General features: G+C 37.2%; 1 protein-coding gene across 3 annotated transcripts in view; it reads right to left on the minus strand.

Annotated features, from left to right (window-relative positions):
- The window catches only part of LOC137083844 (placenta-expressed transcript 1 protein-like), a 100,660-nt gene that overhangs the window by 16,887 nt on the left and 62,734 nt on the right, over positions 1-21,039 (minus strand). The window contains exons 1-6 of one of the 3 annotated variants that reach the window (XM_067449791.1): positions 11,912-11,952; positions 9,836-9,939; positions 5,989-6,080; positions 5,639-5,833; positions 4,229-4,321; positions 3,943-4,126 (exon numbers count right to left, since the gene is read on the minus strand). The exons of 1 other annotated variant lie outside the window; for it this stretch is intronic. In XM_067449791.1, coding sequence (XP_067305892.1) covers positions 3,943-4,126; positions 4,229-4,321; positions 5,639-5,833; positions 5,989-6,078 — 562 coding nt within the window. In that variant the 5' untranslated portion in view covers positions 6,079-6,080; positions 9,836-9,939; positions 11,912-11,952. Of the gene's footprint in view, positions 1-3,942; positions 4,127-4,228; positions 4,322-5,638; positions 5,834-5,988; positions 6,081-9,835; positions 9,940-11,911; positions 12,039-21,039 lie in introns of those variants that run through there. One more of the 3 variants, XM_067449789.1, reaches the window with a different exon arrangement.

Below are 21,039 nucleotides of genomic sequence, written 5' to 3' on the forward strand. Positions count from 1 at the left end.
GAGTGATATCAGATTGTGTATGTGTTTTTATTGTACTTACCCTATAACTACATGAAACAAGAGCGGAACAAGAGCCACTTTAATTTACAGCCCGCATTAAAATTCATGAAAGTCAGTGTTTTGTTTTCCTATTCTCTGCGTATCCGCGTTCATCAATACATCATGCGTCGGGTCTGTCTGGTCACTCTTTTGGCTAGATATTTTAGTCTATCAAAAATGGTCAAAAATATGTATATTTTTCTTTCAAAAACTGCATAGCTTCTCTTCAAAAGGCCTTTATAAGATTAGTTCCCCCAAAATTAAAATTTCCTGATCATTTACTCACCCCCATGTCATCCAAGATGTTCCTCTTCTTTCTTCAGTCAAAAAGAAATTAAGTTTTTTAAAGAAAACATTTCAGGATTTTTCATCATATAATGCTTTTCAGTTGCAACCACAATACTGAAGGTCCAAATCAATGCAGTTCCGCCTCTGTGTTTACAAAGCGCTCATGTGAAGACTAATACAAATGCCCTTTAGCACAAAAAAAGGTAAAACAACGTTATTGGATGATTTTGAAGTTGAAAATTGAGTGTTTTTGCTAAAGGGCGTTTGTATTAGTCTACACGACTGCTTTGTAAACACGAGGGCGGGACTTCTGCCTACATCTATGTGACCATTTACACGTGATTATGTCATCCTTGGCACCTCGCAGAGCTGAGCAAGTTGAACAATTAAGGTTGAAAAGTATATTCATTTTTTTTAAATGACTGATCGTTTGACTGGATAAGACCCTATTCCTTATGTGGGATCACGCAGAGGCTTTGAAGTCCTTTGAAACGGTGTTGATTTGGACTTTCAACATTTTGATTGCAACTGAAAAGCATTATATGATGAGCAATCCTGGAATGTTTTCTTCAAGAAACTTCATTTCTTTTCCACTGAAGAAATAAAGACATGAACATCTTGGATGAGATGGGGGTGAGTAAATTATCAGTCAATTTTCATTTTGGGGTGAACTAATCTGTTAATTATCTTTGATTGAAGGCCATGATGACACTGTGTACAATGTATTTTGTTGTTGTTTTCTGTTTTTTTTTTTTTTTTTTTTTCTGAGCAAAGTTCAGTTTGCTATCAAGTTGGAATTATAAATTACTCATGTGGAGTATAATTTGAGTGTTTAATTTTGTGTTGAAATAAAAGTGTTTCCATTACAAATTTGTGTATGTCATTGACTGAAATCATATATGGTTAGTATATGCAGAGATGCTGTAATATTGACTGAAATCATGTATGATAAATATATGTAGTTTATATGTATATTATATAAACTTGAAGAGCTAACACACAATTTCTCTATTAAAAAAAATAAATCTGTATGAAATGCATATAAACATAATGATACAAAATGTAAATAAATCCTATATGACTTTAATTTGACTAGCATATGATTCAGTAGAAGAATTTTATGATTTGAATATAAATTTCAGGAGTTTCCTACTAATACCAAACACCATTGCATTCTGTTTACATGTAAAACTCATATAAGATTTTTACAGTATTCATACATGACCCAAAAATCCCTGCAAGTTTTATGTGTGCTTATTAGTATGAAATGGGCCATAAACGGTCTGATTTTGTGTATTACATATATTAGACTTACATGAAACACATAAGATAATTCTGGCTGTATATATATATATATATATATATATATATATATATATATATATATATATATATATATATATATATATATATATATATATATATATTATATTACACAATACACTGCGAATGTGTACAAGGGTTATTTAGGTAAAGTTTTAAGTTTAAGTATGGGTTTTCAAGTCTTTTAAGTAAAATAAAGAAAGAGTATTGCAATAAAAACATTCTCCTTAAACTTTTTCTGTTCTTGTCGCCTAAGAATAGAATAGCAAAAAAAACGAAATAAAATGAAAAACTGTGGTTAAAAACCGAGGTAGGCCCTATGTATCGAACCGTGGACTAACTGTATTGTTGCATCCCTAATATATATAATTCCAGATGCATTACACCAGACTAAATATGTATTTAAGCACAATACGTTTTTATTTACAGATAAGGAAAAAATAAACAAAGTTTAGAAGGCTGGTGGATGCTTTTTCCAAGCCCCTGTCTGAAGTCTACCTCCTGTTCTTTCAAGCATCTATGTTCACTTACTGTTTGTCCGTCTAGTTTTGAGTAAAAGTTCTGATTGCCAGGAGCATTTCTAGGATTTCCGTTTTAGAGGGGCTTAGCCCCCATTGAGGGTAGCTTATGGAAGAAAAGAAAAAAAATCACACTTTAGTTTGGGGTCCAAATTGCGCTACAACTAGTTGCTTACTATACTATAGTTATATACTATACTACAGTTATTATACTATAGTATAATAACTAGTAGCTTATTATACTAATTATTACGTATAAAGCTAATATCAATACCTTATTGCATGGCCATATTATAGCCTACATGCATTAATCATACCCAATAATGTTGGAAGGTTTATAATCACCAAGATCCCAAATGTTAGGGGGGTTCGGGGGCATTTTCCCCCAAGAAAATTTTGAAAATTAATATAATCATGTTATTTGTCACAAAATTGCAGATGGCAGGTTTTAATACAGTTTACAGTTTAAATTATGACACTATTAAATCACATGTTTAATTAAAAGTCAGAGTACTTCTTATTTATTTTAAGGAACCTGTTTGATTTAGTTTACCCATACATGTTAATTAATGCATTAATTACCAAACATGTACTAACATGTTGCTGTATTCATGCATGAATTATCATGACTCATGTCTTAGTTCATATCTTAACTGATCATGAGTTCATGTTGAATTAACTATTAATAAATGCATTAATACATGATTATTCATGTCCTGTTATTTTAAAGTGTTACCAATATTTCTCCAAATATACACACTTTTGAACTAAGAACCCTAGCAAATGCTGTTCGGTGCAGCTGTGTGGACGCAACTGAACCGCAGGAGACGAGAGATTCATATCCGTGTATTCATTTCAGAATATCGTTCATTATAGATTGATTATTTTGCACTCTTGACATATTAAGAAATTAATGTCACTGCAACCCTGCTTTATCATAAACAGTGGTTAAATATTAAAGCTGGAGGCTTTCATCTTATTAATTATACCAAGTTATCCATATAAAATAAGTGGATGATGTTTTAACATGCAGTGAATGTTGAAAAACTGTAATCTGGGGCCGTTGGCGATCCTTGACAGTAAAGGGGTTAAACAATGTGGCCCAGAACGTGAAAATAAAATTTTAGAAATTTTACTTTATAAAGTTTTAAATATGGATATTTTCCTTACACAAATACATCCCTTCACTTCAGAAGGACTTTATTAACCCCCGGTGCCACGTGGAGCAGTTATATGATGGAAATAGATGCACTTTTATGGACAAAGCTAAATTCACTGCGATTATAAAGCTTGGATGAGCCAGAACATGTTTAATATAACTCTGATTTTATTTCTCCGAAAGTAGAATGTTATATACAGCTAGAATGGCTTGAGGGTGAGTAAATAATGGACTAATACATTTTTTTGGATGAACTATCCCTTTAAGCTGACATATTTAGCAAAACCAAATGATGTATCCAAAAACAACACTAACAAAAAATACTGTTTGCAAAAGTCAGAGATATTTTAAGATTGGTAATGGTTCTCAACTGGTAGAATCTATTTTTAAGGATAAAACAGATTTGATAATCAAGCCAGAGATCTGAATCAAATATAACACACAGATTTTTTGCATTTGCCATAGCATATTGCCTAACTTTCTAGCGAGACAGCTAGCATTTTCAGTGTCTTAGACCCCAATTTATTGGTCACAGATCTTATTTATGAAATCTTTCATCCTTAGTTACATATCCTATAACAACCTGTGATGTGTTTGAAATATGAACAAACTCACCAATGGTTGAACCCTTCAAGATGTCAAGGAATACAGGAATATGGGAATTAACTGTGTTGCTGCTGTTGAAATGTGTGCCGCTGACATTGCTTAGGAACCATTTGACAGTTTCATCAATGGCGAAACTGAAAATACACTGAATCAAGCTTCGTTGAATCAAACCCTGGATGCTGGTTGAATTAATCTGAAAAAAAGGATATTGATTCATGTATCTACATCTTAGTATTATATAATTTTTTGATAAAGTCAATATTTCAAACAATCTGCTAACAAACATTATACTTACTTTATTTGTGATCCCCAGTGTAGTATTATAGAGTGTTGTAGTTCTGTAGAAAAATGCGTCATTATTATTGCCACAGACAAAGACTAAATTATCCTGCAAAAAAAAAAAAAGAGAGAGGGAGGGGGGTTACTATGAGAAGGAGACCATGGACGAAGCACCAAACAAACTGCCTCAGTAATGTGAAAGTAGGATTAGGTGATTGGTTTCCAGCTTGTCAGAACTCTTCCCCTTATAGAACACGTTGTTATATGTATTCAGTCTAGTTATATGTACTAGTCAGTTCTAGAGTTAGCACCTCCATTATTGTTAGCTTTGAATTTGTTTAATTTCAGTTTTTTTTTTTTAGATTTTTTTTTTGTCTAGTCAAGTCTTTTTTTTTTGCTCTAGTTATCTCCAGGCTTTATTTCTAGTCTTGCCAGTTTTTATTTGTTTTGTTTTCTTTCGTTGCCTAGAGTGTTGTCTCGTGTAAATTCCTGCCTCCTCCCTGGGATTCCCTGCCTGCTGGTTTCTTCAGCCTGGTAGCTAGACTGGTTCTTAGTCTGTGAGCAGCAAGTAACTTCATTGTGTTGTGCCCTGTACCTCGACCATCTACCTGGCATAGTCAGTCCTCTGTGGTTCTTTGACCTGCTGTTTCCTGGAGCTGGTTCCAGCAGTCACCCATATCTGTGCTGTTGTTGCTCCCCGTTGGCCCTGCTGTTTGGACTACCCTCCACCACCCTCTTGTGCCTTGCTGAACTGTCCTGTCAATAAATTGTCTTTGTTCACTCTACATTTCCGTATACCTGACACCGATCAAATTATGTCCACCTTCCTAATATTGTTTTGGTCCTCTTTTTGCTGCCAAAACAACCCTGACCTGATTCAGTTTGAGCTATCTCTGTCTGAGCATAAACTTTACTAAACATAACCAGTAGGCTACTTTTAATAGCTGTGCACTTTTTCTATATTTCTTTCAATATATCTGTGTGAAAGTAGGTTTTATCTTTTATTTTATTTTAAAAGGCAGACATAGGGAATTAGATGGAACCAAGATAATCTTGTTTCTGTTTGAAATCTTGCTTCATTTTTCTGTCCCAAACAGAAACAAGATCATTTTTCTTACCCCATTGGCGGATAATTTAGCATGTTTAGTAATATATATAAAACAGAAAAGGAACCGGCCAACAGGTGTGCCCACAACATCAAATCTGGTCCCCTATTTGTTGAAAAGTTTTTTCTGCATAATGTCTTTGTGGAAACCAGTAAATCTAGGATACGTAAGTTCCCTTGATAATAATGAATGTGTCTTGAGCACCAAATCGGCGATCAATTTTATGACTTTTGGTCAAAAGAAGTTATCATTTTTGTTTTACAGTAGTATGGTCCACAGAGGCATTGAAGTTTGTGTGTTGTTAAATGTGCTTTGTATACCTGAGACACATTAGATGTCAATCCAGCTGCTAAAGCGATGTAACCAGAAGAGTTTCCGCTGAGCTCAACCGCGATGCTGATGTTGGATAAGGCAACTGAGGTGAAGTAACACTGAGAGCTTCCTGAAGGATCACATCCTTTAGGCAAGTCCACACATAGTTTGGTTTTTCCACAATCATTGCGGGTGATTTTGGACTATGAATAAGGAGGGAGGGTTAGTTTCCTTTGTCAACAATAACAGCCTAAACTGCTTTCATAAAAATAACATTTAGATTCACAAATGTCCATGATTGTTTAAAAGGAAAATAGTTATTTGAACCAAATATTTGTTAAAAGGAGTAAATTCTTACAGTCAAATTTGTAGGTGTTGATTCAGCCTTAATGCAAGACACTGCACAGCATATCACGCAAACCACCAAAAATATCAGCTTACTCTCCATATCTGAGGAATTATACAGTATATATATTTAAAAAAATAAAAAAATGTATTAATCTAAATGTTGTCTATAAAAAATACTACTATGCAAACAATGTAGGTGGCCTTAAGTTCAATGTAGTAACATTTGAATTAATAATTTGATACAATGCACTTATGTACATACATGTTTTTACATTGTACTTACATTTAAAACATACCTGCATGTAATTACATCTGTAATTAATTTCTGTAGTTACATTTATAATTACAAATTTGACACTTCCCTTACCCCTAACCCTACCCTTAAACTGACCCACACCGCCACAACTGTCCCTAACTCTACTCGTATCCACATCAATATCAGCAAAAGTGTTTTGCAATACAATTTGAACACAGTGTGTACATTGTACTTATTTTTTGATGTAAGTATATAGTACTTAAGGCAACCTAATATAAAGTGGGGCCATTTAATTAACTTTTTTTCAGAACCCTTAATACTTTAATGTAAAATAGTTCTGTCAAACGATTAATCGCATCCAAAAATAAAAGTTTGTGTTTATATAATACGTGTGCGTGCGTATTGAGTATAATTTTTATGCATATTTAGATACACACATATGCATGTATATATTGAAAAAAAAAAATATATATATATATATATATATATATATATTCAAATACATATACCTAATTATACACAGCTCACATACACTCACCTAAATGATTATTAGGAACACCTGTTCAATTTCTCATTTATGCAATTATCTAATCAACCAATCACATGGTAGTTGCTTCAATGGATTTAGGGAAAGAATGGGAAAGAAAGGGGATTTAAGCAATTTTAAGTGTGGCATGGTTGTTGGTGCCAGACAGGCCGGTCTGAGTATTTCACTATCTGCTCAGTTACTGGGAGTTTCATGCACAACCATTTCTAGGGTTTATAAAGAATGGTGTGAAAAGGGAAAAACATCCAGTATGCAGAAGTCCTGTGGTCGAAAATACCTTGTTGATGCTAGAGGTCAGAGGAGAATGGGCCTACTGATTCAAGCTGATAGAAGAGCGACTTTGACTGATATATCCACTCGGTACAACCGAGGTATGCAGCAAAAGCATTTGTGAAGCCACTACATATAGGAGAAAGAGGCTAAAATTTGCACAAGCTCACCAAAATTGGCTAGTTGAAGACTAGAAAAATGTTGCCTGGTCTGATGAGTCTCGATTTCTGTTGAGACATTCGGATGGTAGAGTCAGAATTTGGCATAAACAGAATGAGAACATGGATCCATCATGCCAGAGATGCTCTATTGGGTTGAGTATCTCTGGGATGTGGTGGAACGGGAGCTTCATGCCCTGGATGGGCATCCCACAAATCTCCATCAACTGCAAGATGCTATCCTATCAATATGGGCCAACATTTCTAAAAAATGCTTTCAGCACCGTGTTGAATCAATGCCACGTAGAATTAAGGCAGTTTTGAAGGCGAAAGGGGGTCAAACACAGTATTAGTATGGTGTTCCTAATAATCCTTTAGGTAAATGGTAAATGGACTGCATTTATATAGCGCTTTTAACAGACCCTATAGCCATCCAAAGCGCTTTAAATCTTGCCTCACATTCACCCATCTGCGACACATGGCAGTGTCTGCCATGTAAGGTGCCATCCAGCTCGTCGGGAGTAGTTAGGTGACTGTATATTATCTAAACACAAACTTTTATTTTGGATGCAATGAATTGTTTGACAGCCTTAAAAAAATAAACAAATAACAAAATGTTAAAGGTTGTGCACTCGTTCTTGGTAACTAATCTCTTCCTTCAACTGACGTACAATATCTTGCACAAACCTGTTGTATTCATGCCAAAATCTCTGTAGTTGTAATCTTGTACACTTTCAGTTCACTACCTCTAATATTTTTTCTGACGATTAAATTTGTTATGAAAAATAACAATCATATATAATCATATACTTCTCAGACAGGGCCCTGACATTTTAAGATATATCAGTGCAAGTTATTTTCAGTTAAATAGCTCAAAAAGGCTTTTGACGAAATAAAAAAGCTCATGCAAAAAAAAAAAAAGAAACAGGGAAAAGAAACGGTTTCCCGATAACGCTCACTCTTAGCCCGCTAAGAAGACTCGAAAAGATATATCTTACCACAGTTGTTTATGTTCCTAAGTATGTTCCCCGAAGTGTCTCTTAGGAAGCTTTTTAACACGCCACTAAGAATGACTTAACAAAGACGCTGTCCCAAGTGAAGGTGCTGAATCGATTGCTCAGAGATCGATTTTCCACTTCACGCAAAGGTGCATTACGGCTTTAAGAAAGACAACACGTTCTATGCAAATGAAACATTCCTCAAATTATTACAGTAACATTTATTTCAACATAGTTTAAGTTATCCGTAAAATATAGAATATTAAAGCTATAAAATTGTCAGTAATATGTTCACACGATATGTTGTGAAGGGTAGACGGGTATCCCTTGCTAATCATCCACCCTCCTTTTCCCGTTGTTCTTGACATGGGTTTAAAGACTTCTAAAAATGATGTAATACACTTTTTTAGTAATGGTACACTCTAAAAAATGATGAGTTAATTTTAACACGCATGTGTCATTTTAACACATTGTGTGTTATTTTGCGTTGATTTTGAGTTCAAATAAATGAAATGGACAACACACTTGGGAGGCATTTTTTTTATATATATATATAGCCATGTCAGGCAAAATGTCAAAAGGGCTTAAGTTTTGTTGAATAAAGACAATGACATGGACTAAATGTCTCCGTGGCCGGCATCGTCTTTGATTTAATAGAAGGATACGTTGTATCACTGCCATAGTTGGTTGCTTACTGGACACCACCATGCTTACCCATTTATAGTTCTTAGCCATTTAGAGCCAAATTGTTTGCCAGATATTGATTATCTAAAGTGATTGCCAATTTAAACACTTTAATGACAATACAAAATAGCCTAATTACCACCATATTAGTTCTGATACCAAATAAAGTCAACTTCACAAATAGGCCTGTATCCATTGCAAACATATTTTATTATTAGTCTTAAAATGTCCATAACAGAAAATCATTGTTTTTATTTTGTACTGTACTGCGCTGATTTCTAAGGACTGCTGCAGAGTGGCAGCGACTAGCGTCTTGAGCTTAAACAACGCTAAGAGAGCGCTACGAATGGTCCAGACCAACCTCACAAAAGTGTGACTTACATAAGATATACTTAGCGTACGAACGTTTCAGGAATCGTGCCATAGGGTTAAGAGAGAGGTTAAGGAGTAGGTTAAGAACTACTTAGCGATAAGAACGTTTTGGGGAACCGGGCCCTGACTTAAATCTATTAACTTAAATAATTAGCATGTATTAAATGAATGGATTAAATCAACATCAAAATACAGACAAAATGAAATCAATTACAAATCCGTATTTAAAATCAAAATCTTTGCATAAGATATAATTCTTCCTATACCAGCAGATGTCTTCACTTCTTAGAAAATGAGTAAAGAATTCCTTCATGTTTATACTTTAAACAGAAGTCAAAGCCACAGAACCGGATTGGAAATGAACACCCCTCATTAAATGCAAAAGGAAATAAAGTTATGGTCAGATTGTTTATATAATAAATGGTTGCAGACTTTTGAATCTATTAACTTAAATAATTAGCATGGATTAAATAAATGGATTAAATCAACACCAAAATGCAGACAAAATGAAATAAATTACAAATCCATATTTAAAATCATAATCTTTGCATAAGATATAATTCTTCATATACCTGTAGATGTATTCACTTCTTAGAAAATGAGTAAAGAATTCCTTAATGTTTATACGTTAAACAGAAGTCAAAGCCACAGAACCGGATTGAAAATGAACACCCCCCTTAAATGCAAAAGGAAATAAAGTTATGGTCAGATTGTTTATATAATCATACTAATTTTGTTATGTAGCATGTTATAGTGTTGGTCAGTGTTTTTCCTTATGTACTTTAGAACGCTTATTGCAAAAAAAGAAAAAAAAAAGAAAAGAAGGGTTCTCTGACTTTTAACTAACTTCTATTAACTTGTATAATTAGCATGTCTTAATTAATGGATTAAATAAACATTAAAACACACAAAACATTAAATCATTCAAAATTTAATCAAAATCATATATTTTACATAATGCCACATTGTTAAACGAACTCCCCTCAGTGTAAATGTGGCCACACTATAAGAGTGTTAACATGTTTAAAAAAAGTTGATGAGATATAAGTGATCAATCAAGTGAGGATTGATCAATAATAGTGACACCTGATGCTAATAAGCAGAATCATTGAAGGAAAGAAAAACAAGAAGAACAAAAACTGCAACTGACTTCCAGTTACTACACATTATTGCAATGTTATTATTATTCTATTTTATTTCTGTCATCAAAAAGTTTCTAAACTTAAGATAAAATCTTTCATCTTTATTTCTATCTACAAAAGTTCTTATTGAGAATTAACAGACGTTTAGATGTTAATGAAATTTAATGAAAGTTTCACTTGAAGTCACCATTATGGCGATCAGTATTTGCTTCAGTTGGACTATTGAGCCTTGATTATTTTAACATTGTTTTTGTTTTGTTTTTTTCTTACTGGTAAAACGTTAATAATTGCACAATGTGAATCATTAGTTAAGCATTAGTAAATAGTTAATGCATAATTGATAAAGCATTAATAGACATAAGTTTATAAATACAGCTATAAATGCTTTATTATTGATTTATAAGCATATCTATAATGTGTTTAATAATTTTATTTTAATACTTTTTTTCATGATCAATTTATAATTTCTAAATCATGTATTACATTATTTACAAACCGGTTAATTAGAAATTGTCTGTGGTTCAAGCTAATTAAAAAAAGTGTAAGTAAAGGATTAATAAATGATTTAAATGTACATTTATACATATTATTTAGACATAGAAATAGTTACTCTGCGTGTTAATAAATGCTTTCTTATCATGTAGTTCTACTGTAATTTATGATTCATTTATAAAATATTTAGTAGTTGTCAGTTAACTGTTTTTGTGAGCTCATCTAAAGTAAGGACTGTATGCCTCGTAGTATCTTTACGAAGGCTCAGATTTCTTCTGCATGTCTGTTCGCTAATGTTTTAAAGTCCGTACTAAGATAGTTTTGACACTGCAAAATGTTTTATTATATTATTAGGCAAGGCAAGTTTATTTATACAGCACGTTATACTCGAAGGTAATCCAAAGTGCTTTACAGAAAAGGTATTATAATAATGATAAAATAATCACAAAATATGAATAAGAAATAAAAGTCCTGAATCATCTAATTTGGGGAATTGATCAATTGTTTTATACAAATTGTATTTGTTGTATTTTGGCACTTCTGTAATCCAGTGTTGGCACTGGTACATTTTTATTCAGCGATGTTAACACTTTACAGAAATGTACTTTTATATCAGATGGCATAGGCTTAGTATAATTTTACTGCACAGTTATGTTTTCTGGAGGTGTACAATATTTTTTTATTTCTTTTTATGACAATGAAGAGGATTATTATTTTTTAAAATCTTATATCAAGTTACCAGTTGTACAGTTCCATTTAATTTTGAAATAAATATTTCTATGTTCTTTATCGTGTCGTGTTGTGTTTTTCCTTTTTCTGTTTTTGAAGGCATATAGTCCTCACTTTAGATGAGCTTACAAAAAAAATACTTAACTGACAACTACTAAATGTTTTATAACAACCTGAATTAAATGAATGGATTAAATAAGCATCAAAATACAGACACACTTTAAAGAAATAACAAATCCATAATCAAAATCATAATTTTTGCCCAAGATATGATTGTTCTTATACCTGTAGATGTCTTCACCAGTAGATATGTTGATCGTCTCCCCTTTAGAAAATGAGTAAAGAATTCCTTCATGTTTATACTTTAAATAGAAGTCAAAGCTCACAGAACTGGATTGAAAATGAACACTCCCCCACTGAATGCATAAGGAAATACATTTTGATTATATTACCTATAATTAGCATGGTTTACTTAATGGACTAAATAAACATTCAAATGCAGACAAAAAAGTAAATAATTAAAACCAAATCAAAATCATAATCTTTACATAATGTCCATTGTTAAATTAACTCCCCTCAGTGTACATATGTGGCCACACTATAAGGTTGTTAAAATGTTTATAAAAGTGAATAAGTTAATGAAGTGATTAATCAATTGAGGATAGACAATTAGTAGTAACTTGAAGTCACCATTATGGTGATCAGTATTTGCTTCAGTTGGACTTTTGCGCCCACTTTATATTAGGTGGCCTTAACTACTATGTACTAACATTTAAATTAATAATTTGATACAATGCACTTATTGTGTACATATATGTTTTTACAATGTACTTACACTTAGCATGTAATTACATCTGTAATTAATTTCTGTAGTTACATTTATAATTACACTGTTGACACTTCCCTTACACCTAATGGGTCCTGCACACTGTGCGATTTTTCAAAATCCTTTGCGAATGTCCCTTGTCAGACTGTACGAACATGATCCCCGTGTCACACTGTAAGATCTCAGTTGACATTAATGTCAGACTGCACGATAGTGAAGGCGCGCTAAAAACGGACGCGCGCAAGAAATCTCACCCGGAGTTTTATATCATCAATGAATGACGCGTTCAGTGACAGTGAGCTGCATTACACGCGGGACTGAAATGCTGGCTACAAATACATTTCTAGCTCTCGTTTTGGTCAAAGTTTGTCTTGAAAAACCGAGATATTTGACTGTCGTCGTAGGAGAAGTCACACTGCAGGATTCTGTGCCAAATCTTCTGACACTGCCAGAATTTCGTCTGAGGTAAAATTTGATCGCTGCGCTCATTAATCGGCGGCCGGTGAACATGTCAAACTAACGACCAAAGACGTCAGATTTTAGCCTAGGATCTGAGGAATCTTTTAGGATTTCCTAAATTTGTCTCAGACGGCCAAATCGTGGCCAAAATCGCACAGTGTGCCCCCGGCTTAACCCTACCCTTAAACTGACCCACACCACCACAACTGTCCCTAGCTCTACCCGTATCCCATCTCAATATCAGCAAAAGTGTGTGTAATACAATATAAATACAATACGTACATTGTACTTACTATTTTATGTAAGTACATAGTAGTTAATGTCACCTAATATAAAGTGTGGCCAGACTTTTTAACATCAGGTTTTATTAGGCTGCAGCAACTTTGTATATAAATCATGTTTGTTATATGCAAGAGAAAATATGACCTGGGGGTATTCCAGAAGGCAGTTTATGGGACACATCCGGGTATGTTTAAGGGTAACTAAGCAGATGACTTCAGCTTTAACTGACTTTAACTTTAATTCAGTTAAGGTAACTGAGGAACATAACCTGTTCCGGAGCAGGTTCTTTTCCAGAGTTAGTACACTTTAGAGGTTTAATATATATATATATATATATATATATATATATATATATATATATATATATATATATATATATATATATATATATATATATATATATATATATATTGTGACAAGTCTCCCGAGCACTCATCAGCGTCACCCTGGCAACAAACTCAAAACACCTGCAAGCACTCAGCATGGCCCGGACCGTCAAAGCTGCAGGCCATCAACATAGACAGCAGCCTGTGACGCTCCGGCCACACCGCCACACAGACGTCACCGCTAGTACCAGGGAACCCGGAAGAAGGACACACAGCGCACCTGCACCACTATAATTCAATGTTTATTCACTGTTTCACCAATAAATCCACCCTCTGGGGGTTTTACACCAATTTCATTGTTGCATGATTCTTCACCCTGCCACAATATACTATGGAACGGTGGCAGAATCAACAATAAAGTTTAAAGGTACACTGAAATCAAAATTTAAGTTTTGTAGCTTTTAGTATGACTGTGTTAGTGTAATGACTCAGAACTCAACATCGGATCCATGAGCAGGCTTTAATGAATTAACTCTTGGTCATAACACATTCCCTCTGTCGTCGTACAGCCTGTTGTAGATGAACATGGGCCTGATTCCATGTCTCCTCACTCCTATTCATCCAGTCGTTAACTGCCGGTACGTCAGTCGGTTCTCCTGACCACGGAAACAGGGGTGGTTGGAAGCCCAGTATACACTTGAAAGGGGTTAGCCCAGTCGATGGCTTGATTAGGGAATTTTGAGCATATTCAGCCCACAGAAGGTAACGGGCCCAGTCATCCTGGCTCTGGTTGCAATATGACCGAAGGAAACGGTTGAGCTCCTGATTAAGCCTTTCCACTTGTCCATTGGCCTGTGGGTGATAGCCAGAGGTAAGGCTGATGTTAATATTGAGGGCTTGACAGAAAGCTGACCATAGTCGGGAAGTGAATTGGGGACCCCGGTCTAAGACGATGTCCTCAGGTAATCCGTATAGCCGGAAAACCCAGTTACACAGGTGTTCGGCTGTCTGCATGGCAGTAGGAAGCTTAGGTAGAGGAATCAGACGGCAGGCTTTAGAGAACCGGTCGATAATGGTGATTATGACGGTGTTATTCTGTGATGCTGGGAGATCTGTGATGAAATCAATGGCAATGTGGGGCCAGGGGCGTTGTGGAATTGGTAGTGGTTGCAAGAGTCCAGCTGGAAGCTGCTTAGATGTCTTGTGCATGTTACAGATCTGACATTTCTGAACGTAGGAGGTAGCATCTCTTGATAATGATTCCCACCAGAAGCGGTTCAGTAATAAATGGATCGTGGCAGTGATACCCGGATGGCCTGTAGAAGGATGACAATGAACTTGACTCATTACTTGATGTCTTAGATCGACAGGAACGAAGACCTTATCAGGCGGACATGCAACTGGAATCTCATTCTGGGTGTTGTGCTGCTGAATAAGTGACATGAGATCCCACTGAATTGGAGCTACCACAATTTGAAATGGGAGGATGGTTTCTGGTGCGGTGAGTGTAGTTCCTCCTCAAACTGACGGGACAGGGCGTCGGCCTTGGTGTTCTTCGACCCGGGCCGGTAGGTAACTGAGAAGTCGAATCGTGTGAAGAACAATGACCATCTGGCTTGGCGTGGATTCAGGCGTTTGGCGGTGCGGAGATACTCGAGATTCTTGTGGTCTGTGAGTACAGTGAAAGGATGATTGGAGCCCTCAAGCCAGTGTCTCCATTCCTCTAACACCACTTTCATGGCGAGAAGCTCACGGTCACCCACGTCAAAGTTACGTTCAGCAGGATTGAGCTTGCGGGAGTAGAATGCACATGGATGTAACTTCAGCGAAGGACCCTTGCGTTGGGACAGTATGGCTCTTATTCCAGTATTGGAGGCGTCTACTTCAACCGTGAATGGTTGTGAAGGATCCGGATGCCGAAGGATGGGAGCCGTGACAAACCGGTGCTTGAGGTTAAGGAATGCCTGACGAGCCAGATCGGACCAGTTAAGGTGATGAGCTCCCTTCTTGATCATGGAGGTCAAGGGGGCCACGACAGTGCTGAAGTTGCGAATGAACCTCCTATAGAAGTTTGCAAATCCTAGGAAATGCTGCAGTTCCTTTAATGTCCTGGGTTCGGGCCATTTAAGAACAGCAGTCACCTTCCCCTCATCCATGGCGACCCCGTCAGGGCTGATGACATACCCCAGGAATGTAGTGGAGGTGGTGTGAAACTCGCACTTCTCGGCCTTGGCGTAGAGCTGATGATCAATCAGGCGTTGGAGAACAGCCCTGACCTGTTGCACATGATCCTCAAGGGTGTTAGAATAGATAAGAATATCGTCTATGTATACGATCACTGACCTGTTGAGCATGTCTCTGAACACGTTGTTAATGAATGACTGGAACACTGAAGGACTATTGACCAGTCCAAAAGGCATGACCCGATATTCGTAGTGACCGGTGGTTGTGGTGAAAGCCATCTTCCATTCGTCCCCTTCCCTGATATGAATCAGGTTGTAGGCACACCTCAAGTCCAGCTTGGTGTAGTATTTGGCTGTGCGTAGCTGTTCTAGGGCAGAAGGGACGAGTGGCAGTGGATACCGGAACTTTACTGGGATCTCATTGAGGCGCCGATAGTCGATGCAAGGCCGTAATCCTCCATCTTTCTTGCGCACGAAAAAGAAGCCAGAGGAGGCCGGTGAAGTAGAGGGGCGGATGAATCCCTTCTCAAGTTCCTCCGTGATGTACTCCTTCATGGCTTCGGATTCAGGTTGTGACAAGGGAAAGATGCGACCTCTAGGGGGTGTGTGACCTGGAATGAGATCAATGGCGCAGTCATAATTACGGTGAGGTGGTAAAGTGTTGGCTTGTTGCTTACTGAATGCCTCGGCCAGGTCGGCATATTCATTAGGCAGGTTGGGTATGGTGGAAACGGTGGTACTGATGGAAACGGCGCAGACATGCATGGGTGTGACTTTAGACAGACAGGTGTGTTGACAATGGTTACTCCATTTGAGAATTTGACCCTCTCTCCAGGAAATCTGAGGATCATGCAGACGTAACCATGGTAACCCTAGATTGACCGGAGTGTGAGACAGGCAGAATGTAGAATTGGATGCTTTCTTTATGAAGGAGGCCAGCAAACGTTGATAGTTCTGTAGATAGATGGGTTATCAGACCCGAGCCCAGGGGCCGCCCATCTATCGTCTCAACTGAGAGAGAAGTGGAACAAGGGATTCATTTAACACGATGGGTCTTAGCAAAATCCTCTGATATAAAATTACCCGCTGCACCTGAGTCCAGCAGAGCATCAGTAAAGACACGATTACCATTAATCCATAATATGACAGGAATCGTTACACATTGAATAGTGCTAATAGACATCAAAGAGGCACTCACCGGTCGTTGGGACTCAGAGGAAGGGCGTGCAGGACATGAGTTACGCTGGTGACCTGGTAATCCACAATACAAACATAGACGATTAGAGAGACAATGGTCTCTCTTCTCCACGGACAGGCGGTAGGCGTTGACTTGCATGGGTTCGGTGAATTCATGTGCAGGAACAGACATAGGTGGCATGACGCGCCGTGAACTTGAGTGTCGAGCCCGTTGGAGGTTGTCGATATTAATGGCCAATTCAATAAGGCTGTTGAGGTCCCTGCCCTCGTCTCGACATGCTAGTTCCGTCTGTAGCTCGTGATTTAACCCTCTGCGGAACAGAACCTTTAAAGTATCGCTCACCCAGGTGGTCTGCGCTGCCAGGGTCTGAAAGCTCAAAGCGTATGCGGCTGCAGTCCGTCTCCCCTGTGCTATCTCGAGGAGGCGATCACCCGCTCCTTTCCCCTCCATGGGGTGATCAAAAACTTCCCGAAATTGCCTCAGAAAATCTTGAAACGAGGTAAATGCTGTCCCATCGGGACGCCATATAGCAGTAATCCACTCCAAAGCTTTACCAGTCAATAGTGAACAAACAAAGGTGATCTTAACAGTGTCGTTGGTGTAAAGGGTTGGTTGTTGATCAACGAAGAGCGAGCATTGCAACAGAAAGGCCTTACATCTGGTAGAATCGCCGTCAAACTTCTCAGGCAGCGCCAGACGAGGGTTAATATGAGACGGCGTTTCCATCGTGCGGGGAATGGCGGCTGCCGCCGGAGTAGGTGTAGCAGCTGCCGTAGCTGCTGTGTCATGGAGACTGCGAACTGCCTTAACAAGCTCCTCAGTGACCGTCATTAACCAATTCAGCTGGTGCTGGTTTGCTGCAATCTGACTAGCTTGGGCCGCCATGTTAGCACACAGATGTTCATAGGCCGCTGGATCCTGTGGTGGCGAAGTCTTCTGTAATGACTCAGAACTCAACATCGGATCCATGAGCAGGCAAAGAATCACAGTCCAGTGGGCAGGCAAAAGGGTCAGTAGACAGGCAGCAAAGGTTCGTAGACGATAAACAAAGCACAACAGCAACAGGGAATCAGACAGGAAAATAACGCTCAGAAATGATGGCCGTGGCAGAATCAAGACTTCGCGTCTGCCTAGAGAACACAGTCTGTTAAATACATGGTCCTGATAAGCTGCAGCTGGGCGGTGATCAAAGTCCAAGGACGGGGTTTATGGAAAATGTAGTGCAAGTCAGTGTAGATGGGTGAATGGGTGCGTGTATGTTAGTATTCGGGAAATGGGGCCCTCTGCTGGCCAGCAGAGGGAATCACGGGGTTCGTCTCCGTGACAGTTAGCCTTAAAGTTATGAATAAGCTGGTATGTTCCAAAACTATGACAAAATTTGCATTTAGGAGTTATATAAGCATTCAAAATTCAGTCTCTCACTTCCGTTAAAACGAATCTCAGATTTTGGTGACATCATCGCAGACTTCACTTTCTTGTCAAATCTTCTGTCCAATCAAATGCTCTCTAGAATCTAAAGCCTGCCCCCTACACTGCCGAAGCTAAGGCTGAAATCGGTCAGTTGTTAACACACATTTACTAGTTTCTACATGGTGAAAGGCACATAGCACACTACATATGGAATATGTATGATAGGAAACCATTCAGTGTAAATATGCTTTCATTTGAGGCAAATAAAGTCTGTTTTCACGTTAGTTTCACACACTGCAGCAGCGCGCACACCCCAACGGCTCTGGTTTAAATTTAGACTACAGACACGAGAGCGCAGCGCAGATCATATATGCGCAAGTCTGCGCAGACAACAAAACATATCGACCCATTTGAATTCTGCCCAGAATGCTCCACTTCAAAGCGATATGGAGGAGATTATGATGGTAAACAGTGTTAGAGGAAACTGGCTTTACCAAACAGAGAGAGAGAAGGTCCGCTCTTGCACTCTAGTCAAACTGTATATTAAATTAACGCTATTGGCTGTTTCAAAAAAGGGGAGGAGCTGCTAACAGCTGAAGCCGTTTCAGGGGATATTACGTCAACACATTGAATAATGTGGCGCGTTTCAAGGCACTTCAGTGGACCTTTAAAAGTTATGACAAGTGGACCAACGACGAGATTCGGGCTTTATTAAGCTTATATGCAGAGGATAAAATCTAGAAAGTCGTGAGCAGTTGTACATGACCGGACTTCACAGCCCAATCTTCACAGACTGCAATGGAAACACAGACAGCAACAGGTCCAGGGGGAAAAAAGTTCCTGAGAAACAAGTTCCTGGAACAAATTGTTCTGGCTAATTTCCGATGAAAACACTCTGAAAGACATCAGTATATCAGGTCATTACATGATGATAATATCAACATCAAAATATAACCATTATGACCAGGTTGTGTTTTTTCTTGCCATAATAAATGTGCTTTATAAACACAGGAACAGCCAGAGAAAAGCTAATATTAAAAATATTAGCGGAGACACACTCGCACAGTAATGCAAGATTAGATCTAGATTAATGACAGATCACATTAGCCAAGCATTCACATCATGAATATCATAACCTTATATAAAAAGTCAAGGGTCAAGAGTCCAACTAAAGCAAACACTGATCACAATCATTGTGACATGAAACAAAACTTTTAATAAAACATCAACATTTAAACCTCTGTTAATTTGAGCTTTAGATGTATGACTGACAAAAAGTCAAACTGGTTAATAATAAATGCAATAATGTGTAATGGCTAGGAGTCAGTTGTAGTTGTTGTCTCTCTTTTATCTGTTCTTTTTATTTCCATTTCCTTCAATGATTCTTTTTATTAGCATCAGGTGTTTATTATCTCACACTGCTTAATTGTTATTTAAACACTAGTGTGAACACATACAAATATGATTCCAAAAAAAGTTGGGACACTACAAATTGTGAATAAAAATAATAATACAATAATTTACAAATCTCATACACTTATATTTTATTCATAATAGAATATAGGTAACATATCACAGCAAAAATATGTTGGGACATTTATCACCATGGGTGTTAAAATCGTCACTTTCCGGGTGAACATACAGGTCCATCTTAAAACAACACTGATGAAAGTGTTTATTATACAAACACTGTGTTAGTGTTTCATTTAATCACTCAAGTTGTTGCAAAACAAACACTGTGTTAGTGTTTCATTTTAATCACTCAAGGTGTTGAAAAATGTATTACTTGTAAGTATACATGTTTAAAACTTATTAGTGTATTTCATGTTGATTTAATGTAAATACTGTAAATATTTATTTTAAAATAGCAATGCAGATAGAATTTAAAACAAACATATGATTTTATTTGAACATATATTGAAATTGTATTATATCAAACGTACAATTGAATAAAACAGCTTTGTTAGCACTGTTTTCATTAAAGGGGGGCGTGAAACACTCAGTTTCAGTCAATCTCATATCAATCTTGAGTACCTATAGAGTAGCATTGCATCCTTCATATCTCCGAAAAGTCTTTAGCTTTATTATACTTATAGAAGAAATATAGGCTATACCGAGTCTTTCCGGAAAAAAATGATTGTGTGGGCGGAGCTAAAGAATGAAGAGCGCGCAGCTACTGCACGAGAGCTTCTGAAAGCTGACATCGTCATGCGTGGAAAAGAAAACGTTACCCTAATAAACCATGGCTATCAATCAGATTCAACTAATACATATATGATCCAGAATAGGATCCAGAGGCTAAAATATATTGAACAGGAGAAGCAGCAACATCAGGACGTCCGCCTCTGTGGTATGTACTGTATTTAGTGGCTTGTCAAGATTTGCGTTTGTTTACTTGTGGATTATGAGGACATGATTTGGTTATGGACTATTGTATGTGACTAAACCTTAGCAGTAGCAAGCAAAATGGTTTTGCACGTCAGATAATGAACAATGGAGACAATGAAAAAAACAATAGAGTAGCGCATTTGAATGAAGAAGCACGCTTTGTGTGAACGTCCCCTAGGTTTATGTTTGGGTGGTTTTACAATAAACAAACAGACACATATTGTGGTCAGCTAAACAAATGTATTTAAAGGGGGGGTGAAATGCTGTTTCATGCATACTGATCTTTTTACACTGTTAAAGACTTGGAATCCCATACTAAACACAGACAAAGTTTCAAAAGT

Source organism: Pseudorasbora parva, chromosome 7, assembly GCF_024679245.1.
Source record: "Pseudorasbora parva isolate DD20220531a chromosome 7, ASM2467924v1, whole genome shotgun sequence".
Taxonomy (NCBI): domain Eukaryota; kingdom Metazoa; phylum Chordata; class Actinopteri; order Cypriniformes; family Gobionidae; genus Pseudorasbora; species Pseudorasbora parva.